At 39.5% G+C, this 10,541-nt stretch overlaps 1 protein-coding gene across 1 annotated transcript in view; it reads right to left on the reverse strand.

Moving 5' to 3' along the window:
- The window catches only part of FAM228B (family with sequence similarity 228 member B), a 15,264-nt gene extending 4,737 nt beyond the window's left edge, over window positions 1-10,527 (reverse strand). The window contains exons 1-5 of the mRNA XM_006767596.2: window positions 9,954-10,527; window positions 9,180-9,248; window positions 7,012-7,203; window positions 5,814-5,894; window positions 3,427-3,497 (exon numbers count right to left, since the gene is read on the reverse strand). Of these exons, the coding sequence (XP_006767659.1) occupies window positions 3,427-3,497; window positions 5,814-5,894; window positions 7,012-7,203; window positions 9,180-9,248; window positions 9,954-10,052 (512 nt within the window). The 5' untranslated portion in view covers window positions 10,053-10,527. The remainder of the gene's footprint in view (window positions 1-3,426; window positions 3,498-5,813; window positions 5,895-7,011; window positions 7,204-9,179; window positions 9,249-9,953) is intronic.
- Window positions 10,528-10,541: the final 14 nt, after the last annotated feature.

A 10,541-nucleotide genomic window follows, 5' to 3' on the forward strand; every position in this document is an offset into this window, starting at 1 on the left:
TATTTTTAAAAAGTCTTAATAGAAATTGTGTCATTTATAAATATAAAATGTGTTTCCAAGGGAGACCTAAACACTCCACTGCCCAGGCGACCTTGCCACCATGCAGAGACAGGTGCCCTAGAAGCCTGCAGTGTAGCCCCAACCCAGAAGTGGATTGGAACGTTGACACTGGCCCTCTGAGGGGCACCCATTTTGCTGGCACGGATTGTAGCAGAGCTGGTGTGGTTCTGAGGCCAACAGCTGCAGCAGCACCGGCCTGGTCCTGCCGCTTCCTGATCATGACACAGACAATACACCCCTCTGCCTGCCAGTTCTGCACGGTGGCTTTGGGCGTTGTTCCTGAAACCAAGCCCTGCTTCTTCAGGCCTCCCAGTGGCTCTGTGAGCAGTATACAGCCTCAAAAAAAGGGATCGTTTTCTAGTATGGCTCCAGTGGCGTGAAACCAAGAGTCCTGGCCATTCTTCTAACTAACGTACTCAGTACACTCAGCACGCAAATGGTCACACACCAAAACTCATGGAAAGTACCCGTCTAGTCTGACTTATCAGAATGAGTTTTCCCCAGAAAATGTGGATTTTGACATGTTTTGAGTAAAAAAAGAAATGGGTATAGGAAAGATCTAGATTAGCGCATAAAACATAATTAATGACAAAAGTGTGTCCTATGTTAACATGTCCAAAAAGTGTATTCAATCAAAAAAAATCACAAGACATGCCAAAAAAGCAAGACAAAATAACCTACAAAAAAAAAATTTCTTTGAGGAGTGGGTTTCAGGTCTTTTTGACAGTCAAACAAAAATTACAAGAAATGCAAAAAAAAAAGGGGCAAGATAAAATAAACCACTGTCAAGAGATAAAGCAATCACGTCCTGGCCGGTTTGGCTCAGTGCATAGAGCGTCGGCCTGGGGACTGAAAGGTCCCAGGTTCAATTCCGGTCAAGAGCACATGCCCAGGTTGTGGGCTCAATCCCCAGTCAGGGGCATGCAGGAGGCAGCCAGTCAATGATTCTCTCTCATCATTGATGTTTCTATATCTCTCTACCTCTGCTTTTCTCTCTGAAATCAATAAAAATATATATATTTTTTAAAAAAGATAAAGCAATCAGCAGAACCAGCTTCAGAAATGACCGTAATGTTGACACTATCAGAGATTTTAAAATAACTATGAATAATGTGTTAATATAATGGAAAGGTGAATAACATGTATGAACAGATGGAGGATTTTAGGATAAATTAAAACTATATTTAAAAATCACATGGCCCAGCCCGCGTAGCTCAGTGGTTGAGTGTTGACCTATGAACTAGGAGGTCGCAGTTGATTCCCAGTCAGGGCACATGCTCAGGTTGCGGGGATGGTCCCTGGTGTGGGGTGTGCAGGCAGCAGCCAATCGATGACTCCCTCTCATCATTGATGTTTCTATCTCTCTCCCTCTTCCTTCCTCTCTGAAATCAATACAAATATTTTTTTTAAAAAAAATCAAATGGAGTCCCTGCCAGTTTGGCTCAGTGGATAGAGCATCAGCCTGCGGACTACAGGGCCCTAGGTTCAATTCTGGCCAAGGGCACATGCCCAGGTTGCGGGCTCCATCCTCCCTCCCCCTTCAGTAGGGAGCCTGCAGGAGGCAGCCAATCAATGATTCTCTCTCATCATTGATGTTTCTACCTCTCTATCTCTCTCCCTTCCTCTCTGAAATCAATAATATATATTTTTTATAAAAAAATAAAATGGAAATACAGAAATAAAAATCATCACATCAGTGGGGAATAATTCCTCTGATAGGCTCTTCAGTATATGCGGCACAGCTGAGGAAAGACTCAGTGAACTTAAAGATAGGTCAGCAGAGTGTTTGCTTCGACAGCACATATACTAAAATTGGAGCAATACAGAGAAGATTAGCATGGCCCCTGCGCAAGGATGACACGCAAAGTCGTGAAGCGTTCCATATTTAAAAAAAGAAAAGAAAAGAAAAACAAAAGATAGGTCAGTAGAAATTGTCTAATTAAAATACAAGTAGAAAAAAAAGAACAGTATATAAGAGCTATGTAGCTATGGGACAATATCAAATGCTCTAATATACGGATAATTGGAATCTCAGAAGAAAAAAAGAAAGAATAGGATATAAGAAATATTTGAAGTGATAATGGCCTAGAATTTCCCCCAAAATAATGAAAGACATCAAACCATTGATATAAGAACCTCAGAGAGCCCTACATAGGATAAACAGAAAGAAAAGGGGACAAAACACCTAGACACATCATAGTTTAGCTAATGAAAACCAAAGACAAAGAGAAAATCTTGAAAGTACCCAAGACAAAAGAAACATCACATGCAGAGAAACCAAGACAAGAATTACAGTAGATTTCTCATTAAAAACCGAAAATTTAAAAATAATAACAATGACAAAATTTACATCACTATCTCAAGAAAAAGTTGTCTAATCACAAATTGAAAAAAAATTGCCTATGAATGATATACATCATACTATATATTGCATGTTGCATAATATACATCATATATACTTCTTATTCAAAGATATCTACAGCCCTAGCTGGTTTGGCTCAGTGGATAGAGTGTCAGCCTGAGGAATGAAGGATCCCGGGTTCGATTCCAGTCAAGGGCACATGCCCAGTTGCCTGCTTAATCCCCAGTAGGGGGCGTGCAGGAGGCAGCTGATCAATGATTCTCTCTTATCATTGATGTTTCTATCTCTTTCTCCCCTCTCCCTCTCTGAAATCAATACAAATAAAAAATAAAATAATAATAATGAAAGAATACAGTATCTACAAACAATGGCAATCTAACCATTATGTACGTTTAACACATTACAAAGAGAAGGAAGCATTCCGATACATCTCTTAGTGAGGCCTTCCAACCTGGTTAGTCCATTTTAATAGCCTCTCTAGATCATTGTGGCTATTCTAGATACTATACCCAAACTCAACAAGTGGTAGTTTCTTAGAGATTAGTTATAATGTAGAATCTGAAACCATATCAATGAATTATTCAAACTCTGCTACATTAAAGTCCATTGGTCTGTCTTGAACTTTGAATGGATCATTTACCCATGTCATGAATTGATGGTTTGATAATAATCAGATCTGTGAGTTATGTGAGATCTTCCAAATGTTAATACATTTCATTACACAGTAACCACATTTACTAATATTATTACCAAACTCATCAGTAAAGCCTTTGAGTATTGGAACACTGTCATATTCAATATGATTGTTCCAAAATTCACATTAAAAGCTCACATTGTATCCCTGGCAACAAATACTGTCTGTTGTTTTTGAAGTGACAGACTCACTTTGCTAATTTTCCAGAAAATGTCTGCCAAATACCAGAGATTTAATAACCATAGTTTTGTAAGTCGTTCTTTCAACTAAAAACAGTGTTCCATGAAAAAGATCAACCAGTCCAGCTCACCATTCGAACAGTCCTACTGCGTTCAGTTTGCGGCAGTCGTGCTCTTTGCATGCTTCCCATTCCACTGCATGCTATTCAATAGATGTACTCAAGGATCAAGATTTGATAAAATTAATAATTGTTACTGTTTGATCAAAGATATTCTTAAATGAAACTGATTTTTTTTTTTTTACTGTGGGTGCATGGCAATGAAGAATAGAATGACTTCTCGTATAATTTGATATCACTGACTTAAGCTATTCTAAGGAAGGCACCAGCAGTTTTATGCACCATTGCTCTTGTACCATCAGAGCAAATGTCAACACAATGAAAAAGGCAAAAACATTTGGCTCTATTATGAAAATATATGGCCTAACAGACCCCAAAAGAGGTTTCAGGCTCTCAGAGGTCTATATACTCCACTTTGAGAACTGGTGCTTTAACCTCAAAGTGCTCAGCTTACCTTAAGAGGTCACCTGCCAGCTGCATTTAGAAAGGCAGCATCTATATATATAAAAGGCTAATGTGCAGTGTCCCCTCAGGAGTTGGACGGAAAGACTGGGAGTTCAATCGCTCGCTATGATGTGCACTGACCACCAGAGGGCGGTGAAGAATGAGGGAAGGAAGGCCCCAGCTGGCAGCCAGAGGCCCCAATCAGCCCTGATAGCAGACCAGGCCTAGGGACCCTACCCGTGCACGAGTTTCGGGCCTCTAGTGGTAAAAGAACAGAATGGAGATTTGGTATTAAAAAGATCTGGTTTCAAATCTCAATACTCCCCCATACTAGCTGTGTTACTAGTTAGTATATCTAAGGTTCTTATTCTAAACTCTCAGTTTAACTTTCCCCTATCATGATGGGGAAATGATATACACACAGACACATACTCCAACTTGGGAGGAGGAAAAAAATGACCTGCTTTGCATGCAAATGCCAGCAGTTTAAAATGTCTATGACTTAAGGTAGGTTTTTAAATTTTGTTTAACAATATCCATTATTAGCAAAAGTATACAAAAATGGATTCTCTGGTGAGGTTGCAAATGTATACATTCTGAAGAACAATTTTTTTTTAATATATTTTATTGATTTTTTACAGAGAGGAAGGGAGAGAGATAGAGAGTTAGAAACATCGATGAGAGAGAAACATCAACCAGCTGGGGATGTGCCCGCAACCCAGGTACATGCCCTTGACCGGAATCGAACCCGGGACCTTTCAGCCCGCAGTCCGATGCTCTATCCACTGAGCCAAACCGGTTTCGGCCTGAAGAACAATTTGATAATATGAATCAAAATCAGGCTTAACCTTTAACTCAGCAATTCTGCTTCTAGCAAACTTACTGAAAAAAATTCAGAAATAGGGATGTTCATCACAATGTCACATATAACAGCAACAGGTCAAAAACAATCCAGATATTTAAAATGAAATATGTCTGCCGAAACCGGTTTGGCTCAGTGGATAGAGCGTCGGCCTGCGGACTGAAAGGTCGCAGGTTCAATTCCGGTCAGGGGCATGTACCTGGGTTGCGGGCACATCCCCAGTAGGAGATGTGCAGGAGGCAGCTGATCGATGTTTCTCTCTCATCGATGTTTCTAACTCTCTATCCCTCTCCCTTCCTCTCTGTAAAAAATCAATAAAATATATTTTTTTAAAAATAAAATGAAATATGTCAAAAAAATATGATGGCTTAGCCTGGTACCAGATTTGGTTAGAAACACATCTATGCTATTTGCAGCTGTGTGATCCTGGACCAGTAACCCAACCTATCTGTTTCTCACTTGTGTCATCTGTAAATTACCTGACATGGTAGCAGTGAAGATAAAATAAAATTAAAGAAAAAAAAAGTCCTAACATTTAGAAAATCCCTCAGTGCAAGATAGCTGCTACTAATAATAGAATGCCAGGCAATTAGCAATTTATTAAAGTTATATATTTACACATGTTGACAAAGAAGCAAATCATAAACTATTAAGGAAAAACGCAGGCTATATAACTCAATGTATGGTATAATCCTATTCTTGTAAAATAAAATACCTACATGTAGAAAGAAGTCTTAAAAGATATACAGAAAAAGGTTAATGTGTTCATTCTGGCTAGTGGAATTGAGTGTTTTTTAAATTATTTAGCAATTGATTTTATCATGAAAATGTGTTACTTTTGTAACAAATTTAAAAGTCTATGAAAATTTTAAACATTACCGATTACCCAATCATGATACGGTATTTTCAAATTTTACAGAAGTTTGCTTGAATTTGGACTTCGGCTTTCTTGCTCCTTTCTCAGACAGGGAGATGGGAAACTATTCTTAAGATGTTACCACATTCTTAGGGAATTACTAGACGCCAACTCGCATATCAAAAAAGCTAATACCAAAGACCTAACACCCAAGTTAAAATAAGAAATCTATCCTACCTTCAGGAAATCCAGGTCCTCTTTGTGCCTGTAGAAAGGGTCGTACTCTTTTGGGTCATAGTGCTCTATGAAAGCACTTCCCTACGGGAAGGAAATAAGCCGCACATAAGAACAAGAGGTGCACAATTCATTCTGAGCACAGCAGGACTCAAGAGTCAAAACACAAACCCACTTTAATGCTTCTGAATGGCATCAGTAACAAGTGCAAAAGGGAAGGCAAGACCAGATTCTAAGTTACATTTAATGTATCCAAGTAATACACACTATAGTGAAAGGCAGAACTTACTTAAAATTTGTAAGATTTTAATAACGAATTTTGGAACACTAAAAGATTTGGGAATTTGTTTTTTAATGCCTACTAGTCAAATATCTCAGATCTCTTAAAAATGCCAAGAGACCATAAATATCGTATAGCTTTGTAAATAATAGAATTCCAGAAAAAAATAAATATATATGTTCTGAACCTAGAGTTCAAAATTTTTTAATTGGTGTATAAAATTAACAATTACCTGAGTACAACAAAGACAACTGATTCTGATGTACACATTTAAATCCAGAACTAGCCAAAACTGGTTTGGCTCAGGGGATAGAGCATCGGCCTGCGGACTGAAAGGTCCCAGGTTCGATTCCGGTCAAGGGCATGTACCTGGGTTGTGGGCACTTCCCCAGTGGGAGATGTGCAGGAGGCAACTGATCGATGTTTCTCTCATCATCGATGTTTCTAACTCTCTATCTCTCTCCCTTCCTCTCTGTAAAAAATCAATAAAATATATTATAAAAATAAATAAATAAAAATAAATCCAGAACTAACCCTCCTCCTCCATCTGTTCCACATACCCTGGATTTAAGAGTAGTGTGTGGGGCCGAAACTGGTTTGGCTCAGTGGATAGAGCATCGGACTGTGGACTGAAAGGTCCCAGGTTCAATTCCGGTCAAGGGCATGTACCTGGGTTGCGGGCACATCCCCAGTGGGACATGTGCAGGAGGCAGCTGATTGATGTTTCTAACTATCTCTCTCCCTTTCTCTCTGCAAAAAATCAATAAGATATATTTTTTAAAAAAGAGTAGTGTGTGCTGTAATAAAATATAAATTACTCATATAGAGTAGGGAGGGGCAGGCTGTTTGATTATAAATAAAGATAACCATCATTTTTAAACCAACTGGGGGAGCGGGGAGTGTCAAATGATCTCTTAATACCTTTTTATTTACGTATTTTAAGAAGGTATCTAACTCCTGGTGTCTCCTTTTTTTAATCTTCTTATGTGAACAAACTTTCTCCAAGATTTTTTTCTGAAGAGGACCTGCCACATGGTCAACCCATCTTTTGTATAACATCTCTTTTCTTCTTGTATTTAAGAAGTCATGACGCTGTAAATACTTTTCTAATTCCTAGTAAACAGGGGTGTAAGAGATAAACATGTTATCTGAAATCTTTCTTGTTCTAAAATTTAAACTTCATTTCTATTCCTAAGAATAGCCCACAAAGTCACTCATTAATTGAGTCATTTACTTGGCTTCTACTGTGTGATCCACACTATAGTGGGAAAAGGAAAAATGGATAAATTAGACAACATGCCAGCTGTCCCTGGAGAGACACACTACAAAACAAAGCCACAAAACAACTTGGAGAGACAATATAGCAAGATATATATTTTTTTCCCAAAAAACTATCTAGACATGCTTTGAATAATTGTAAAGGTAGTGTTTATTAAAAATACATTTCATTTTCAAAATTAAGCTAATCAGCTGTTAACGTGTGTATACATTTTTTGGGACACCCTGTATATGTAGTTAAAAACAGGGACCCAAACAGACACTTGTATAGCAGTGTTCACTGCAGCATTATTCACAATAGCCGAAAGGTAGGATGGAAGCAAAGCAAGTGCCCTTCAACAGGTGAATGTATCCACAAAGCGTGGCATCTACATACAATGGAATAATACACAGCTACAGAAAGGGGAGGGAGTTCTGAGACCTGCTACCACATAAAGGAACCTTGAAAACAATATGCTAAGTGAAATGAGCCATAAAAGGACCAATAATGTAGGATTCCACTTACATAAAATATCTAGACTAGGCAAACTGATAGAGACAGAAAGTGAATTAGAGGTTAGCAGAGGTTTGGGGAAGGAAGGAAGGAAGGAGAGTTATTATTTAATGAGGACAAAGTATCTGATAGGGTGATGAGAGTTTTGGAAATAGATAGTGGTGATGGCTGTACCAGTAAATGTGAGTTTACTGAATTGTACACTTAAAATGGTTTAAAAATAGCAAATTTTATGCTATGTATATTTTACCACAATGGAAAAAAATATTTTTAAGATTTTTAAATATCCCCAAAGTGAGAGGCATTTCAGATGGACCTTAAAGAATGAAGAGTTATCTAGGAAGAGAAGAGATGACAGAGAAAGTGGAAGAAGAATATTCCATGGGGGGAAAAGAGATAAAGCAAAGAGACAGGAGTGTAGCACAGCCGAGTCCAAATGGCCTGCGAAGAAAATGCCTGGTTTAGGCTATAAATTCAACCATTCTCACAAAACTTTTTTTCATCAAGCCAACGAAATCATGTAATTTTGGGGATCAACAACATAACATTTAAAGTGGGGGAAAAAGGCCCTGAGAGCTTCCTACTTTGTAGGGATTACCCCTTCCAAACTTCAGGTCATAGCACACTTCAACCCCCGCTCCCCCCGCCCCTTTTTAAACAACTCTGAAGAAAACCCTTAAAAACAAAAATGGGTTACCAATCCCAGTGTTTAGTGGACATTCACATGGACATTCACCTTCTCTTATAATTAAACCCATCCTGCTATAGTTCAAGCCTTGTTCTTACCTAGGTTTACATGAGTAATACTTGGTTGCTGTGTACCAATAACAGCTCTTAAAGCTCTTACCAATACATAGTGACTCCATCAAAGCCCCACTAAGATGAAGGAACAAGTGAGAAGGTACCTGTGAAAGAATCCCCACAAAGTATCGGAAAAGAGGAAGTCAATTAAAGCAACCTCAGAGGCCCCTTAAGTTTAATCCCAGGGGCCAATGAGCGTTTTTTAATTTTATTTTTAAAAACTTGTATAATGATGATGAACTACATGTAAAATGAGGGAAAAGTTAAAAATATTTTTATTGATTTCAGAGAGGAAGGGAGGGAGAGAAAGAGATAGAAACATCAATGATGAGAAAGAATCATTGATGGGCTTCCCCCTGTATGCCCCACACTGGGGATCAAGCGTGCAACTCAGGCATGTGCCCTGACCTGGATTTGAACCATGACCTCCTAGTTCATAGGTAGACGCCCAACTACTGAGCCACGCCAGCCGGGCAAGAAAGAAAATTAATTGAAACATTCTATAGTTAATTCTTACCTTATTTATATAATTTTCTCTATATAATATTGATTTAATAGCTGCATTAATATCTTCTCTGGCAAATGCCTAAAATGACAATGAAATTTTGAAAGTCAAATCTCAAAAAACAAAGTGTTAATACTATTGTGACTTATATTTTACATGACAGACATGTCTCTGGAAAATTCTCTGTAAATCCAGTTTTTATACCTAAAACTATATCATAAAGTACTATTTAAAGAGTATTTGAATCTTTCTGCTTTCAGCTAAACTCATTCTAGGACCAAAAAAATAAAATAAAATACCGATAATGACAGAAAGCAAATCCAAGATGGTCTTGATGGCTGGCAGGGAGGGAGGGATTGCCAAGGACACAATGAAGAAACTTCGGGAATATTGACTCTGTTCCTTACCTTGATTGTGGTGATGGTTTCGTGTGGGTATACATGTTAAAATGTATCAGACTGTATACTTTAAAAATATGCAGTGGATTGTATGTATATCACGTATACCTTTATAAAGCTGCTTAGAAAAAATAACAATCTTAAAAAACACACAATCTGTATGAATTGTGTGCTTCAAGAGAAACTCTGTAACTTTGCTATATTAGAAAACGTAAATAATCCATGACCCATGATTCTACCTTGAAGAAGCTGGAAAACCAAGAGCAAACACAACGGCAGTACACAGGAGAGAGTAAAACAGAAAACATAGACAAAATACTACATTTCACACAAGCCAGTTCTCAACGCAACTACCCAAGTATAAACTTGCAGGCGCCGCACCCTGTACCTCCACGAAAGGAAGTGGCTGCGGTTCCAACCATTCTTTTGAGCTCTTGAGTCTGGGAGGCCTGTCAATGAAGAGATCTTCGCTGTCTACACTATTCATGGCGGTTCCCGAATGGCAGAGCCCCTGGAAAAACGAAAACGTTAGCTTATTTCGTAACGAGAAGTCCCCATCTCATCCTCTTGTGTTGAATGAGTCGTCGATGCTTGTGACCACCGACGGGCGGGAGCGGATTCGGGACATGAACCCTCCCTCCATCCGCACCGTCCCTGGCGAGGGCCTGCGCCGTGGCTTCGGATCACGTCCCCAGAACCAGGGCGGTTCCCTCTGCCCGGACCCGCGTCCCCCTGAACGCCAGGCTTCCCCCGCACCCCGACCACACAGCCCCTTAACAACAGTGTGGCAACCGAGGCCTGGCTGCTGGGAGTCCCACCGCCGCAGTTTTCTGACCCACGGCCCCGAGACGCAACGTTCTGGCCACCGGAGCGCACAGCGGCCGGGCTGCCTGGAGAAGCGAGGGGCTTTCGGACAACCACGTGCTTGTCCCCAGGGCCCGACCCCAGGACCGTGTCTCAGGGGGACGCTGCCCTG

Source organism: Myotis davidii, unplaced genomic scaffold, assembly GCF_000327345.1.
Source record: "Myotis davidii unplaced genomic scaffold, ASM32734v1 scaffold238, whole genome shotgun sequence".
Classification (NCBI taxonomy): Eukaryota; Metazoa; Chordata; class Mammalia; order Chiroptera; family Vespertilionidae; genus Myotis; species Myotis davidii.